The 18,859-nt window shown below is 36.0% G+C and overlaps 1 protein-coding gene across 6 annotated transcripts in view; it reads right to left on the reverse strand.

The window, feature by feature from the left end:
- LOC111055220 (zinc finger protein jing homolog) overlaps nt 1-18,859 on the reverse strand; it is a 124,744-nt gene that overhangs the window by 19,873 nt on the left and 86,012 nt on the right. For 3 of the 6 annotated variants that reach the window (XM_039424948.1, XM_039424947.1, XM_039424946.1), the window contains exon 2: nt 2,300-2,672. In XM_039424948.1, coding sequence (XP_039280882.1) covers nt 2,300-2,672 — 373 coding nt within the window. Of the gene's footprint in view, nt 1-1,835; nt 1,911-2,299; nt 2,673-9,429; nt 9,533-18,859 lie in introns of all 6 variants that reach the window. The other 3 variants (XM_039424945.1, XM_039424944.1, XM_039424949.1) reach the window with 2 other exon arrangements.

Genomic DNA, 18,859 nt, shown 5'->3' on the forward strand with positions numbered 1-18,859 from the left:
TGGTCTCAGAGTAGCACAATCATGGCTCGATGAACATCTGCTTACTTTAAATGCTTCTAAAAGTGTATTCATGACTTTCTCACCCAATGCCCAAACACAACCTCATGAAATAGAAAGTATTAAAATACACCAAGTAAACTGCAATTGTCAACAATCAACAAATTACTGCTTCTGACCTGAAATTCGAAAAAAGGACCAAGTAAAATACCTGGGAATACTGTTAGATCCATATCTGAGATGGAACATTCATATGAACAGCATGTGTTTGAAAATAAGATTTCTAATAATTATATAAATTCCATCAAATTAGAGAACTAAAAAACTTGAAATAGCTCGATTAATCTACTTCTCTTATGCACAAGCTGTTTTAATATGGAATAAGAGCTTGGGGTGGAGCCTTGAACACACATTTTGAAAAACTTTTCATCATTCAAAAATATATTATTAAAACAATTCTAGGCAAACACAGACTTTATCCTACAAGCGATCTTTTCAATGTACTAACTGTTCGACAGCTGTACATAAAAAACTTGATAATATATATTAGAAAGAATAAAAATAAATTTCTTCTTCGTGAAAGAAACTTGAATTTAAATTTACGTCCTACTAGAGAAACATTCCATCAAGACAGGATGGATTTGAATGTATGTAGAAGACAATTCACTTACTTATCACAGAGGATAATAAATCTTGTTCCTACTCATTTTGTTGCCAATATAAGCCGGAGTAAAAAACTAAATTGCGAGATTAAGGAATGAATAAGATCAAATAAAACTGAAGACAAAATCGTCTAGGCACCTATTGATTCTTGTTTTATGTTTTGTTTTTTATCATAGAATAATTATTGTGTGTTACTAACTTTTATCCAATTTAATCATCTAGTAATCTACAAAATTATATTTGTGTGTAAATTCCACTAATATTTGTTCTTAATTTGGTTTAATTTCTTAGTTTATATTGAATTAATATATTCTGCAATTTAGATCTACGCACAGGTTTTATTTACTTTGTAGGCTACTCAAAAAATATACTGCAGTTTTGGGATTATTTTATAAATTTAATAGTATTTTTCTTGTATTATTTTTAGATGTTATAATATTATATCATTATAATTGTGTAATTGTGAATATATTAGCCATACAACTGGAAAGATATTAAAAATAAAATATAGTTCCATTATGTTTCATAAAATTGTAAAATGAAGTGAATAAAGATGATTTAATTTGATTGATTAAATTAAAAGTACTATTAATAAAGGTAAAACATTTATTGGTAAGGAGGGACTACTCAAATTTCTGTAAAATCTTTTACAAAGTAAACTTTTTTCAGCTTTATTCATTATGTAATTTACACGTCAAAACGGTACTAGAAACTTTGTGGCCAATACTTTTTGGGACTAAAGGGTTCCGACATAAGAGAGGAAGGGTCTTCGCATAGGTAGAATCATGTGTCTCCAACAGGTGGTTTTGGACATTGATCTTCAACACAAAGGCGTTGAACACATAGAATAAATTAACGAGTCAGTTGCTGGCCTATTCAACTCTTTATAAATATTTATTCAATATATTTATTCATTCAGATTTCAAAGATGAATTATTATTTCCGCTACTTGATCAGGAAAATATGAATTTTTAGTTTTCATTAGATAAAGTAACTTAGAACTAATAACATGTTGGAAAATAGTCCTTCTGATAATATCTGTAATAAAAATACTGTAGATAGTTTATCTACTCAGTTCACAGAACTATTTCTGGAAATGAATCTATGAATGGTTTTCATTCAGTGACAGAAGCGTGTGATCCTGTCGAAAGGGTCGACTATTATTTGCTAATCACCTCGCAGATAGAGATTCCAAAATTCTTCTTTTTCCTAGTTGGTCCTAAAACTCCTGGTCCCAAAATTCCGGTCACCTGTCAAAACATGTAGTGAGAACTATAATAATGTTGAAAAAAGGGTACTTTAACAAAACTGTACTAATGTTGCACTACGACTGGACCGCATCCAGAGCGATATTTTATGAATGAATTAGAAACAGCACCTGGCTATGTAAAGTTAGTAAACTTAATACTACACATAGGCCCGGTTGTACAATCACCGGTTGACTTTTAATCGTGATTAATTTCGCGAGTACCAATCAGAGAAGTTTTTTCGAAAATAAGGCTTCTCTGATTGCCTGAAAGAAGCCTTCTTTTCGAAAAAAAACTTCTCTGATTGGTTCTTTTCTGATCAACCGGCTTTTGTGCAACCGGCACATAGACTAAAAAATTATGCTGAGTCAAAAATTGTAGAGGATGATCACCTGTTTAGCGGAAGCAGCGGCAGCCGATCCAGAAAGGAACACTAGGAGAGTCTTGGTGGCGTGCGAAGATCCGTTCTCGCCTGCATATCCCTCATCATCAGCGTCCAGCGTCAGCTTGCGTTTGGCGGCCGACGCACACTGATCGAGCAACTGGAACCGTTTGAGCGCCGACGAACCCTCGAGGCCCGTCAGACCCGTCAGCCAGGGAGGCATCTTGCTGAGCACTGTGTTCTCCGGATCACTCTCAGAGTTGGAGCTGTGACTCGACGCGCTGCTAAACGGCGATCCTGGGTCTGTGATGTCACTAGTGCCGCTACTGCTACTGCTGCTACTGCTTCCCGAACAGTCTGTGCAACTTAGAACCGCAACCCCACTGCAACACACCATTGAAAATAATTAGTAAAACATACTTGGATAATGTAAGCTGAACACAGATAGCGAAAAAAGAAAAGACATAGCAGGCTTTGGTTTCTACATGAAACATAAAACTCAAATTAGAAGCAAACGTTCATTACAAACTTGGATAATGTACATAGTTTTGGAAGCTGAACAGAGATAGCGAGAAGCGAATATACAAAGCAGGCTTCTGTTTCTACATGAAACATAAAACTCAAATTAGAAGCAAACGTTCACTACAAACTTGGATAATGTACATAGTTTTGGAAGCTGAACACATATAGCGAGAAACGAATTTACAGAGCAGGCTTTTGCTTCTACATGAAACATAAAACTTGAATTATAACAAAATAGAAACGAGCTGATCAAATAATGAAAACACATAGGTTTTGCTTCCTTCATGATAAATGAAACAAGAATCTGTAGCATGATTACTGAAAATAATACTGTAAGGGCCAAGCAATATGAAGCGTTTCTTCAGGCGTTTCATGATAAATGAAACAAGAATCTGAAGCATGATTACTCAGAATAATACTATAAGGGCTAAGCCATATGAAGCGTTTCTTCAGACGTTTTGAGACGCGTCGGCAGGGCAGGAAGGTCTCAGATTGGCTGATTATCAGCTGCTTTGCGAACGCGAACCCAATCAGCCAATGAGAACGCTTCCTGCCCTGCTGAAGACGCCTGAAAAACGTTTCGTATGGTTTGGTCCTTATATACAACTGAAAACTGAATGAGAAGGGAACTACAGAGCATTGGTGCATCACAGTGAATATGGAGTTTAACCGATTTTCGGGCAATTATAATTCAAACATTCCAATTGAATAGGCATAAAATACTATGTTTACAAAACTAAAAAAAACAAAACATCAAGATAACACAAACTTAACAGAAGCGACTTAATTTACACAAAGTGATTCATTTTGTTTGAGTGTCGCTAATGTTGCAATAAATACATGTAAGCGACTATCAAGTCTGTAAATCATGAAACAAGAAAAGTTCAAAGATGTATGATTAAAAAACAACGATGAAGATAATAATGCGAAAAACGACCGTAGAATACAATAAACGCAAATATGAATCTAAAATTTAGCTATTGATGAGGTAAAATAATAATAATAATATCAAGTAGTAACAGCGATTTAGTTCTCATTAGCAAACTGAATTACTGTAGGTGTGAAGCAGTTTTGGGCAAATGCCTGTTGTTTTTACCTGAATTGTATTTGCATATGAATAAATAAATGTAAATATATTTAAAAGACAAAGAACATATTTGTGAAGAGAATGTTTAAATATAAACATTTGACTAATTGGGATCATTTGGCATGGTAGAACCAAGGGTAATAAATAATATCCTATATACTATCCTTGGGATGGAACAAACTTTGGACTGGAGATTGAAAAAATGATAATGAGTGATGAATAAGATTTTCAAATTACATTCAAGAAATCCATTCATGTGCACTTGCTAATGCACTGAAGATTATTGTGGTGAAGAAAGGTTATTGCACAGTAGTTTCATGCTTGAATTCTATGCAAATTGCATCTCTCATCGCTCGTTACCAAGTGCACTTAATTTGGCTGCAAATCTATTTATATCGAAGAGGGGCGTTTCCAGATGCCGCAAATAGACACCGAACTACAGGGAAATTGAGATGTTCAACTGACTGTGTCAAACAGAAAATTAGCTTTCAGTGTTTCAGCACGTACTAATCATCCTACATTCAACATAATGCTTCAACATGTAGTTTCTAAAGTAGTACCTAGTAGTTTTTCATTGTAGGGAAACAGTAGTAGTTGACCATTTAAGTAAGTTACCAATATTCATAAATAACGCTAACAAAGTATGCCCACTGATTATGATCTTACACAAGTCACGTAGTACTATTTCTAAAGTAATTCCATTCAAGAAGATGAGATCACTGAGTTTGTCAATGATTACAATGTATATTTTCTGTGATATCACTAGATAAAAGGACCATTTGGGGTATGGTTCTACTGACCAACACTCACCAATGACAAGCGGTTAGACGGGTAAATGCTAAAATACAGTTAGGAGTTAGCCAACAGCACATCTTCAAGCTGCATTGTAAATTGAAGAATTTTGAAGTGACATATAACCTCTAGCTACATTTGGACTGTTGTATAAATTAGAATTGGAACCGTTTTGGGCGTAAGTTAGCCTTTGGTACTTTTCTGAAGTAAGTTGGATAATACTGAATGATTGAATAAATAAATAAAATAAAGTTTCCATTTAATTTTCCTTACATCATCCATCAACCTCTTTTTGAAAGTAATTATTGGATTTGACAAGTTTCAAGATGTGATATAGAATAGAGCGTTCATAGTGTCAACTCATTTTTAAGCCAAGCCTCTGCTATAAATTGTGAAGGTTTAGTTGTTTTGTAGCTCACTACCTATGTGCTACTCCTCTGAAGCAATTGTAATAGAAAGATTAAAGAAGGGGCAAAGAAACACATGATTGTAATAGGATATTACAGTGAACGCTTCAAGTAGATGAAGAGATCCTAACAAAGAAATGTATATTGTAGTTTCAGTTATGCATTAGAGTTGAAACCAAGAAAACTAGAGTTAGGCAACATATTCCAACTTTTTCAACAGACAACAAATCCGTAAATACATACTGCGACCTACTTATTCCCGTAGATGTAACCGAATGTGGAGAAGAACATAACATGTTTTTGATAGCCTACTAAATGAATGAAGAAAATATTGAAACTAAATATTGATGTAGTTATAATAAAGAATCAGGCACATTTCCGAGATAGTTTTAATCGTCGCTGATATTTGAGGCGACAAATCAAGCAATGCATTGGGTAAAACCTGAACACCGGATCTCGAAAAGTACAAGACCAATAAACGGGACTGGAATGCTGGCAGTGGAATGGGGAGGGAGGTGAGTTCCCCGCATCTTCTCCCAGAACGAAGACGATGATTAGAGCCCGACTTCCGACGGTAATTGGCCGAGTATCTGCTTGCTCACAGCTCACAGTCCCAGTGCGTGAGAGACTCGATAGCAGCAGAATAGGCTACAGACCACTGACTGCACTGCTTCAGCAATCAGAATCGAACACATGGACTTCGGAAACTATTTCGGCTCCATTTCAGACCAAGTTTTTCTCGATCCGAGTGTCGTCATGCCAAGGGTCCGGTCACGCGATCGGGTGAAGAGGGAGGGGGAGAGTCGCATCTGGTCAGGTTCATACTATATTCCTGGTGCATTGAATCTTGTCGATTATGAGCCGTCAACCAACAACAAATTAATGACATGTTGCTGGCACCTTCATACAAAGTACAACTACACATGCTCACTACTTTGTGATTTTGTGATTGGGTGGGTATTCAACGATGCACGAGTATTCTATACTACTTAAGGTAGGCGCACACAGATCGTCATCGGACGGACGGCACGCATCGTATCCAATGCGGAAAGGTATGCGCACTCCAATTGAAAACAATGCATCAAATCTAATCGTCCGATGCGTGCCGTCTGTCCGATGACGATTTGTGTGCGCCTACCTTTACAGTAATATTTATATTTTTCATATCAGAAAAAAATCCACAACAGTGAATGGGTACTTCTTCTTTCAGCTCAATCGTTTGATTGGTTGGCAGCCTTCCATCTAAATCTGTCCTTTGCCACTCTCTTCCATTGTACTTAGCTACTAGCACCCAGATACTAATGGGTACATAGGGAATAGTGTATTTTTGAATATAAATGAGAACCGTAAAAGGTACAGAGATCTGAGTATCACAGTGATAGCAAAAACTGTACAACTAAAGTACCTAATAGATTCTCAGTCATGGTTTCAAATTTGTAATGTGATTACTACCTGAGTTATTGTAAAAACATTAATAACTGAGATAAATGGAAAAACATTACTACTTTACTAACAAAACATTACTAGTATATAGGTCATACGTGCCCATTAATATTAAATTTATTGCACGCTTGTACGCATAAATAGAAATACATAAAAGGTTACTACTAGATAATATAGTTTCATCAAATTGAGTATGATATTTCAGAGGAACAATGTTTGATCACCTGAATGTTTCAATATTGATTTGCACCAATATTAGCTAATTTGCAGGTACTACAAATTAGTTATTATCTTTATCGTAGATTAGAATAGAATTTATTGAATCACAATAAACACTACATTGCTCAGCAGTATGTGACATGTCAAAAATGTTTTACATAATTATATAAAGACAAAGTCTCTATATGACAAAACAAAGTTCATGAATGATTGTGTGCTTGCAGCCTAAGCATTCATATTTCTATTAACGACTTCACTGTAAATACCACCAGTAAGATTATAATACAAGTATTTTCTCTCTGTATTTCTCTCATGAATTTTCTCTCTGATAACATTCATTGAACCATCTTTGATGTACCGCTGAGTAATTCTGTTTCTGATATGATGGTTTTGCATGATTTTTAAATTCCTCAATCTAGATTTGAAGAATACCAAAGTCATTTTTTTTATTTAATGAACTATTTCCAAATAAGCTATATAAGCCAAATTTTGAAAAGTAGATGTAACCAAGGTATCTAGAATACAATGTATTCTAGGCACATTGGATGTAACCACAAATTACTCATTCTAGAAATTTAAAAAGAACTTATGTGAATGACATCATCTCATGAGAATAATTCAAATCTCTGAAGTATGTTCCAACGAAAACGGCTGAGCTTATAGGAAACTGAACGTATTCGACTGAACGGTGATGCTTCACGCATCATCCGGTGCATTGGATATAGATAGAAAGAGCCACCTACAAAGTGGAGGGAAGGGCAGGTAGAAGGCGAGCCATAGAACAATGTTTTGAAGGCTGTGGCCCGCTACCTGCCGGATGAAGGATAGAACAAGATAGCAGTGAAAACTAGGAAAAGGATAGAATGGGGGGGAGGGTGAGCAGCAGTCACTTTCCGCTCAGCTGTAACGAAGAGTCGTCATCATGATCATCATCATCAGAAAGGGAAGAAGAATTACAAGAAGTGGTAAAGTGCTGCTCCACTCCCCCAGCGGCAGCAAACTGAACTAGGCAAAGGTTACGACATGCGGCGTGTGCGCGCGCGCATGCGTACGTCAGCCGGAGACCTTGACGGCTATTTGCATGCGTGTGCGAGAGGGCGATGCGTCCTCCCAGGAGTAGGAGTTGGGAGTTTGTTGGAGTCGTCTCATCCACGAGGCATTCCTACTCAGACTACCCTTTTTATTGCATGCTTGGCTTATCGGCCAAAGGCACCGGCTTGCCTAGACCCTCGTCTAGGTCATCAGCAGCCTTTTAAATACCATCCATCTGGTTGTAGTTAAAAGGACGATCAACTAAAATGCATCATTGTCATTGAAAAAGCTTTCAAAAGAAGAATTGCATATTCTGGTGATGATTTTTTTCTACTGCCTCAAATCTTATTTTTTAGCACGAAGCCTCAATTTTAATTCACTCAAATGTATTGTTTGAAGGAACTAAATCTTAATTTAGAAATAAAATCTTAGTTTTAGCCTTAAGTCTCACATTTAATTGACTCAAATGTACTGCACTGTGTTGAATATTGTTTACAGAAAATCTTTACAATTAAAATATCTGAAAACGGGAAGCTAGAGATCGATGAATTTTTGTGGCATTAATAGTAAAGTAACATTCCAATCTATCAAATTCATGATTGGAATTGTGAATTGTGGGGTGAATAGTCGATAGTAAACGTTTATACAGTACGAAAATATCTTCAAGAACAAATTAATAATACACGTATTTATTCAGAGAGAAAAAATGAACGCTTTTGTCTTATCTGTATCTGCTTAATGCCAAAAAACACTGGAGTAGTAAGAAGATTGTAGAGAGTCTACTTCCTATTCTTTCAATATAGTACTTGAAGTAAGAAGTACACAGTACAAGTACGGTATTTATGTGATGAATGAATCAAGTGGTTTTCGGGGGAGTGGTAAACTAAAACGATTCAGAGACGAGAAAATAAATAAAACAAGGGCTTTCAAAACTAATAGAAGGTGGGCCTAATGGACCACTTGCTCTGGGTAACTAGATTTGAAGAACAAAGTATGAATGAATTTTTGAACGAGTAATTCAAATAGAGAGGCTATATGAACAAAATTACCGTGTTTCCCTTCAAACCTCTTGACATTAAAGCATAGTTGAAAGAAAATCAACTAATAATGACATGAGTGGAATGTATCGAATAAAAAAAATTCCCAAAATCCGTGATTCTTTGATTGACACATTGGAGCTTATAGCTACATGGGATTTCATGCACTTCAGCTCCAAAAATAAATGTTATAATGATTAAGAACATCCTTATTATGCAGGCATGCGAATTGATTAACATGGTATTGAGATGTGAGTTGAGGAATAATCTATTGTCAATGAAGCTGCTTAAAATAAAGATTTTACATTATTAACATTCAAGCATTCAAAGCGTGCTTTATTATAGCCAGTTTTGATTGAGTTTTTACAATAACTGAAGAAAAATAAATTATTCAAGGATGTCATGCATGAATGCATCATACATACAGCATGTTATCATAAAAAGCATACACTTTGACTAGCCATCTATAGGTTCAAGTAATGAGAGACTCTTGTTAATTTGCTATAGGGTAGCAAAATAATTATTTTGACATTTACGATTCACTGCTTTTACACGAACGTAAACCAAGTGAATGTAAGCTATCGGAGATCAGAGGCCTTACCACTCCATGAAGCAATACCCCATGAAGGAGATTGATTCGACTATTCACGGCTCATTTCGTAGAAGACGAAGGCCTTTAAAGGGTGATGTGAATAGCATCACACCTGTAAAACACACAGCAAATAAAGAGTGCAGTACACAACTCGATATTCGTGTTTTAAGAACAAAATCTTATTTGTCTTATTTTATGGACATACAATATAAAATTTCAAAAAGAAGCACAAAAATCATAAAATACATACAGGTTACGCAAATGGAGGAAAATATTATATTATAATACATGACTATGATTACATCTTTATTCATTGACTGGGTTTTTGTATGAATGTGGACTTGGATACTAAGAATTATGTGTAACAACATTTCTACGGTGAAAGGCTTTGAATGATGATTATGCAGAATTGCCGATGGAATTATTCAAATCGGAATTTCCGCGAGAAGTTCACGTCATACTCTACTTATCTATTTCAATTTATTTTATATCAGGAATGACACACCTAATTACCGCATGAATTAAGATTTTTTTGTTGAAGATCCAAGGCCTTCAAATACCGTATTAGAATAGCAAAAACTTCCCAAGTTGTAGAGCTTAATAGGTTAGTCATAATCATCAAGAAGATCAATAACAAGGGCTGGATTTCCCAGTAAGCCTGGAGAGTAAGCTCCCATAGGACCGAAGTATTTAAACTTGAAATATGCAGCTCTCAAGATTGCAAAAATCTGCAAAAGAATTGTCTGTTTAGATTAAAAAAGGAAAATATTTTTTCACACATGGAGAGATGATTGAGATTATTATGATATATCAGTGAGTCTTTTCGAGAGAATTTATTTTGGAATTATTTTATAATTGAGATTAAGCAGAAATTATGCAGAAACTAACCATAGGTTAAATTCATTTAACCTTCACAAATCTACTTTAAAAAAATCTTAGAAAATGCTTTAGAAAGGCTAAGATAAATTTGTGTGCTTATTTGAAACTGAAACTGAATGCTTAACATTGTAGTCGAATGTTAAAGTATTTATCCCTCCTCCAAAAGTCGCCAAGCTATAAGATACAGGTTTGGGTTCTTAACCCAGCTGTGATACAAATCAACTTTTCTAATTAAGTCGTTCTTGGAATTAATAAATTGACCTTTTATTGTATTCTAATCGTTGGAATAAATGTAGGAGTGGCTGAATTCGTAGTCCACGCCTTCAAAGGCAAAGAGCTGTCTGATTGGTCAATGGGTTGATTATAGTCGCCATTTCACCTTCACAGCTCACTGACTCCCACCAATAGGAAGCAGGCAGCTAGAGAATGTCATATGCAAGGCATTGCCCAATGGGATTGCTTGTTGAATTTGGGTCGTGGATTACACTGCATAGCTACTCATTTTTCGTGTCTTCAGTTAGTTCTCCCTTTCTTCACTGGTGTTATTTTTCTCTAAAATTCTCAAAGTAAACTAACCTGTATATTCTTTAGAAAAGTTACAATAATTATTATTGCGGGACATGGTGATAAGATATTGTGGTAAGATATTATTATGATATAGAAATAGAAAAAAAATAAAAATCTCAGTACCCTTTATGAATTATTTAATCATGTGAAACATGTGATTAAATAATTCATAAAGGGTACTGAGATTTTTATTTTTCTTTCTATTACTATAAAAAGTAGCCCTATACAGAAAAGAGATTATTATGATATATATGGTGTTCAAGCAATCAACACAATAGGCCTTCTATGGCCTTTCTAGGTACATGCTTTAGGAAAGTAGCTCTAACTAGGGTCGAGGCGGAAAAATTTTGGGCCAAGCCTAGGGGCACCAGATCCTTGAATCGGCCCTGTCAATAATATTGATAGAGTAGATAAGAAAACAAATAATGCCTATAACATTTCTATTTACCGACTAGTGGTCGAAATCAATTCAAAATCATAATACCCAAACAGTCAGTTTGGGAAGAATAGTGAAAAAATTTTGAACAAAGGGATTTGATTGGAAATTTACAACAACAAAGTAATTGATCCGTGAAGTTTTTCCGGTGCAAAATTTATACTTGACAGTACCGTATATACTTTTATCTTGAGTGAGCCTAAGATACTACAGTGAGGTCCACGTTATAATGGCAGTGGATAAAGATAGAAGAATAGCGATGCCGATTCTCTGCTTTGATTAATTATATTTCTACACTGTCAAAAACATAATTGGCATCGGTGTGGACCTAGAAAAGGATAGTACCACCGGCTATGTCGAATGATAGACAAGGATAGCAAAACCAAAGTTGATCAAATACTGTCATTATAACGTGGACCTCACTATAGGAGAATCACAAGACTCTAATAATAGTATTGTAACTAACTATACAATTTGATAGAATTTATATCTATTTCTGTTTGAAGTTCTAGCTCGCCCAACACTCAAAACTATCTTTCAAATTGGTTTACGATGATAGACTACAATACTATTGAATTCTTCTTATTAGATAATAAATACCCGACACCACCCCGATAGGAATTCATAACCAATATTGACCAGATAAGAGACTAACAGCCTCATTAAATAAAATATTTTTGCATTTGTATAATACTAATGAGAAATGAATAAATTTTGTTCAACTCTTGATGCGGAGTTTTTGAAATAGGAATTCATATTATGAAAAATAAAATAGGTCAGAATTAATTCTCACCGTCCATATTCCAGCAATACGTCATCTCACACTATATTCCAGAATTCACCTTAAGACACTTGAAGAATTTCTGATAGAAAAAACGTTGAAAGTATTTCTAGAACACCGAGGTCAAGATTAGAAGGAGTAACCTACTGTAGTTGCACTAGGACTGGTTGTCGAAACGACACTACTGCTAGAAGCTAGATCAGTCAGCAACTGGATAATATTATGAATAATGCCAAGTAATTTTTTCAAGTGAACTACGAACATGAATACGTAAATGCGAAACTGAGTCATTTGTGACGTAGCGTTGATAACGCACTGCACTTCACCTGAAAATAACGATACGTTTTCCTCGACGTCAAATTTACGTAACAAATCAAGACACTTACAATAATTATTGAAGTGTACTTGAATCTGATTACCAAATCGGGCATTTCCAACACGCTTGAACTTCAATTGATTATGTGATAATACACCTATAACCTTTTTTCTAGTACTGTATTGGCTCCATGGTCGTACTGATAACCTGTCGCTCAGATAAGCTAAGAGGCCTGATACTCCCGTTGGACGGGCGACCACACTCTTGAAGAGTTGACTCTGCCACCACCCTCTACATAGAGGGCCACCACCCTCTACACCATCTACGTAGAGGGTGGTGACTCTGCTCAACATCATTCATGAGTCAAAAATCGCTTCCCGATGGTTCAGAAATTACTTGAAGAGTCAACTCCATTAAATAATATCATTGATGAGTTCAAAAATTGTTTCCCGGTAGTTCGGAGATTATATTCAGCTGAAGGCCCACTCATCTCTCATCATCTTTCACATTACCCACGAAGAAGAGTGGGCATCACTCTCAACAAAGTAAATTCAAGGTTCACTAATGTCTCATCAACTCATCATCCCACACACAAATGGGCATCTATCTCGGCAAAGAAAATCCAATACTATTTACCAATATAAGAGAGTTAGTGTGTCAGTATTTATTTATTTGTGAATATAATAACAAATCATAATTATTCCAATATCAAGAGATAGGTACCCTACTACTCGAACTATAAATTGTTATGTATTATATACTTAGCACAAACAGAACGTATGAGTATTACCATAGAGAAAAGATAGCATAAGAAGATATCCCACGGTATAGGTCGTTTATGTTCCAAATTTCAAACCGATTTCTTGTTAACTTAAGCCAAATACTGTCGTTTACTGTCTATTATTACTGGATTGAGTCATAGGTGGAAGCGTAGTTGTCAATTGTCGTATAGATTCAGTCGAGTCTATTGCAGAGAGGAAACTTCCTAAGTTTAACATGAGCGCTTGAATACTCACTGGAAATTAGAGAAAGCTAGCCGGTTCAGAACTGCAACATAGCCGCCGTTGTATCCCTGCCGCTGTATGCCTTCTCTGCTGCACAAGTCCATCCCAAGTCGGAAGTTAATTTGAACAAAGTATAGGACTATCAGCTTGAGTTGACAGTAAAAATTGGAACATAAACGCCCGATACCATAGGAAGATATCCTATGCTATCTTTTCTCTATGGTAATACAGTAGAACCTCTCTATAACGAACCTCCACTTAACGAAATCCTCTACACAACAAATTTTTACCTGGTCCCATGACATTTTTGAATTTTGGCTGCTTATTTACCTCTATTTAACGAATTTCGGACCTCTCAACAACAAAGCTTTTTCTTGACTTCAACATACAAAGTGTAGTGTGTATAGGAAGCAGACGGTTATTTTCAAGGAATTGTTCAGTTTCAGCAGAAAGGTCAATAGACTAAAAATAATGGCAATTCAGGTAGGAAGAAGATAGGGTGGTTGACAGTCAATAGAGGGTGAAAGACATGTCGGAAATTGAATGCAAGTTACTGGAAATTGAATTCCAAGAACTTGTCATTATTGTAGACCAGTCAGGTGAACGACTGGACTTTCCCATTCATGCTTTTGTCACACATTTCAATTCTTTGAACTGACCATGATGATGATGGCTGTGACGAGCCTGAGGAGAAGAATCCGTCAGATCAAGAAGTTCTAGAGGCTTTCATAATTATCAGGCAAGGATTAAAACTGGAAAATAGTGTACCAGACATGTCTGTTTGAATAGATGTTATCGTTTATCGAACATGATTTTTTATTCAAATGCAAAATTCAACCGAAAATTACACACTTTTTCAAATATAAAACATTAAAAAATAGGAAAGTTGAGTTATTATAGTAACTTATTTATAGTGAAGTTATTGACAAAATAACTGTATTTTGCGTTCCATCTAATAGTAGTGTTAAAAGTTGAAAAATATTGCTACAGAGTATGTACTTTGATTAAACTCGACTAATAGTACAAATCAAGCTTTCTGAAAATAAATTGGTGAGTTTACTTTCTTATTACATTCTACACATATTCAAAAAATATGTTTTTTTTTTCAAACAGAATGAATTTCGGAATTTCCATATTGATATTAGCCTAATAGGTACCCTACCCACGTTCGCGATGATATGTTCTATATACCATATTCATTTATTAACCGCCGTGATACGATATTATAAGATCCTTAGGATCGAGGCAGTTTCTTGACAGAACCTCTCAATAACGAATACCTCTTTGCAGCGATTTTTTTCTCGGGATAATCGACTTCGTTATACAGAGGTTCGACTGTACAATATTTGGAAATAGTGGCATTGGACAGTGGCAATGCAACCGTGTAACGTGATTTGAAAAAAAACAACAATCCAAGAGGAGTTTGAATCCCTGTATGGTATAGAATACACAACTTTATTTGCATTGAGTTGTTTATAACCGACCAATCGCGTTTCGACAATAAATGTATCAGCTGATTCAAGTAGTGGAAGGTGAAGTAGGGGTGAGAGGAAGTTCGATTGAGAAGAGTGGGATCGGTGAGTAGAGGAAACACACACAAACAAGGAGAGGTCAGTTGCGATTGGCGAAGAGTGTACAGCCGCGAGTGACGTAATGGGTCCCGGTTGCAGTTGCACTGCACATATTCCGGTTCTTCGAGCAGCCAGTCCTGTTTGCGAGCCTCCTTTGTCCGCGGAGTGTACAGACCGACGACAAGTGGGGAGTGCGGTCAACTGGCCTCCCCAGGAATGCAGAATACACATCACACTGGGCCCGACCGACCCGTCTTTCCGATTCCTCGTCGTCCGCCAAGGGTCAAAGATCTCGTCAAGGACACTGGAAATCTGCACAATTCGACAAAATAAAAGTTTCCTTCCTCGCCACCCTTTCATCCACTCCAGTCGAGAAACAAAGAATCGGGCTAGTTCGAAGATCAATGCGACACATTCCACGACGTCAAGGTCGTTCACATTGATCCCTATCTCGATTTCGATGATCAGAATTGAAATCTCTTATGAGTTTAGAAGATTTAAAAATATTCCTCTTCCAAACAATTTTTAGACAGACTTTATTCTGAGCTGTTTCAATTCTACGCTTGGGAAGTTGCTTACGTGTAGGCTTAGTTGAAAGTCATATGATTTTACAGGTTTTATACAGTATTAAAGTTGGATAGTCCTAATAAGCACATAAATTTGTTAAGAAACAGATTCATAGGGCCGGTTGCAAAAAGCCTGTTAAATCTTAATCATGATTAAACGCCACTAAAACCAATCAGGCTAGTTACACACACATAGATTTTTGGACGAACGATTTTTTACCGTCCTTATAAATTCTATTAGATTAAACAGATGATGTTTGTCAAGTTTTGTTCAATCTGATAGAATTCATAAGAACGGCAATAAATTGAACATCCAAACAATCAATGTATGTGTGTGTGTGTGTGTGTGTAACTGGCTTCAGAGAAGGTTTTTCTGAGACGAAGACTTCTATGATTGGTTTTCGTGACATTTGATCGTGATTAAAAGTTAACAGACTTCTGTGCAATCGGGTGATAGTCTTCAACTAGTAAGGATGGAGTGAAATACGTCCATGACTTTTCCACAACAGGTTCTGGAACTGAGGATCACAAATTTCTCGAACCAAATCAATTTTCATCAAATTGGAAGAGAGAGAATAGAACACTGGCAATCAAAGTCTCATACTAATAAATACTGTAATGAAATCCTTACCCTCTCAAATACTTTGTGACTGAGGATCTAAATACCATTACATTAGGCTTACGCACGTTAACACTTGAAAAGATTCATTTTTTGATTTCAAAAAATCAACGTAATTTGAAGTTAAAGTTCAAGGTTCAACGTCATTTGAAGTTAAAACTCAAAACTGTTAAACTTTACTTTGAGAAATCAGGCTCAATTAATTGTATCACCCTTGTTGAAGTTAAAACTCAAAATTGTTGAACTTTACTTTACGAAATCAGACTCAATTAATTGTAAGGAATACTGCACTGCTACACTTGAAAAATAAATACAGCAGGTGATCAGTGTATTTCCTGTTTACTATTATGTGAATGGCGTAATTGAATTAATTCATCTGAGCGGTCGTTCTGAATACGGTCATAACAATGAAGAGCACGGTTCCAATAAGTCCATATCTGAAAGTAAACATTAAGAGAGAGAAAAAGTGGAGGTGAGAGGCAGGGGGAACGTGTGCAAAAGAGTGAACGATAAGAAGGACAAAATTGGCACACAGCGAGCTGCGCCAATTAGCAGCGGAACAGAGTGTACCGGAGTGATGTCACTGACCAGCGCAATGTGCTCTCCTCCTCCAATCAGAACGGCAGTGCAATGCAGTTTGCAGTGGTGGTGGTGGAGGTACTACCTTTGGGTACTTGTTGTTGCAATGAAAGAAAGCAAACCGTGTTGGCCAAGGCTCTGTTCGCGATCAGTGCATTGCTCTCGCGGCTGACAACCCTACAAGGGCCTCAACTTGTCTGCCCATGTCTTCACCCTACAACGATTTTACGCAGTTGGATTTTGCACATCTGAAAAACTGCAAGATTTTGCACAACTGCAAGAACGCTATCCCTTAGAAAATGAATAGGGGGAAATTGATCGCACTAAACAGCAAGAAAGCTATCCCATGAAGGGAAATTGATCTTTATTCGTTTATACAATAAGTACATAATCAAAATGATAGGGAGACGAAAAGTGAGGTAACCTTGTGCTATTCCTCTCCCAAATTTAGATAACACATAGTCCGAAATAAGTTAAATCTTGTAGTTCTTCAATTCACAAAATTTCCAGTCCTCATGTATTTTCAGATCTGTTAGAAATACGGTAATTTCATTGAATCAATATAGTATTGAATCAAAATAATATAATATTTCATTGAATAATAGTACCGTATTGATAGTTCAGACACTGATTAGCAATTAATAGTACCGTATTGATAGTTCAGGCACTGATTAGCAACGAACCACAAAAATTGGAGGTCATCAAAATTATTGAATTTTTGGCATTCCACAGCAACACAAAATGTAACGATAACATTTTTTTTTCATGTAGAATAGAGCTACAGTATAATGTGATCTAATCTTCCACTAATGTGAATTTACCTTGAAAATGCTTTCCTTGTAGAATTCATAACACACACATGACTAAACAACACATGGAAACATCTAGAACAGGTCTCTGCAATCCGAAAGTCTCAAATTTCGATCACTTGCTTTATTGCAAAAAAATACTTCAATTTTATGTTGTGTACAAGAATATGCTCTTGTACTGAGACAGATACAATAATTATGAGAGGTGGGATGGCTGTCACCCTACCCAGTGCATGAAAGCTTTGAGGAAAACTCATGAATCTCGTTCTAATAAAATGGATATCTCTACAAAACATGAGAACAACAAAGATACGTCTCTGTAATTCGAAAGAATTGAATTAACGTTTAATTATTCCGTTTCTTGAAAAGAATACATATCTATTCTATGTTGTTTACAAGAATGTACTCTTATACTGAGATAAAGACAATAATTTTATGCATGAGAGGTGGATGGACTGTCACCCTACCCAGTGCATGAAAGCTTTGAGGAAAAGTTATACTAAAATTCATCAATCTCGTTCTAATGAAATGGATTTTATTGAAAATGGACACATCAAATTTCAAAATGGACACAACTCATGAGAAAAAACAAAAATACATCTCTGCTATTCGAAAGTATTGGATTAACGTTCGATTACTTCGTTTCTTGCAAAAAATACATCTATTCTATTGATGTTTACAAGAATGTACTCTTAAGCTGGGTTTACACCAAAGTTATTATCAAAATGTTAATAACTTAATCCTTATAGATTCTATTAGATTGAACGGAACTTGACAAACACATATGTCCATCATGTGTATGATAAGTTATGTTCAATCTAATAGAATCTATAAGGATTAAGTTATTAACATTTTGTTAATAACTTTGGTGTAAACCCAGCTTAATAATTATGCATGAGAGGTGGAAGGACTGCCACCCTACCCAGTGCATGAAAGCATTGAGAAAACGTTATACAGTACTGAAATTCATCAATCTCAAATGCAGGTACAGTACTTGACTTATTTTCCGTACTATTGACCTGATATATGTTACATTGTTAAGTTTTTATTGGATATCGCGGGAATATTTCCACCTAGAACTGAGCTAATATACCCGAGCAGGACCATGTTACCAATGCCTGGTATAAAGATACACTGAGCGCACCGCGCTGCATTGCTCATTCGCAAGCCCTCGTCCGCAAGAATAATACGCCCGCCCACACCTTGCGCTGCGCTGAAAACAGACGCTACCACCTCCAACAAAAATTGGTGCGATCTCTGTCTTATCAATGAAAGTTCAAAAGAAGGCACGATATATTCCAGGTATAGAAAT

This window comes from Nilaparvata lugens, chromosome 3 (genome assembly GCF_014356525.2).
Source record: "Nilaparvata lugens isolate BPH chromosome 3, ASM1435652v1, whole genome shotgun sequence".
Classification (NCBI taxonomy): domain Eukaryota; kingdom Metazoa; phylum Arthropoda; class Insecta; order Hemiptera; family Delphacidae; genus Nilaparvata; species Nilaparvata lugens.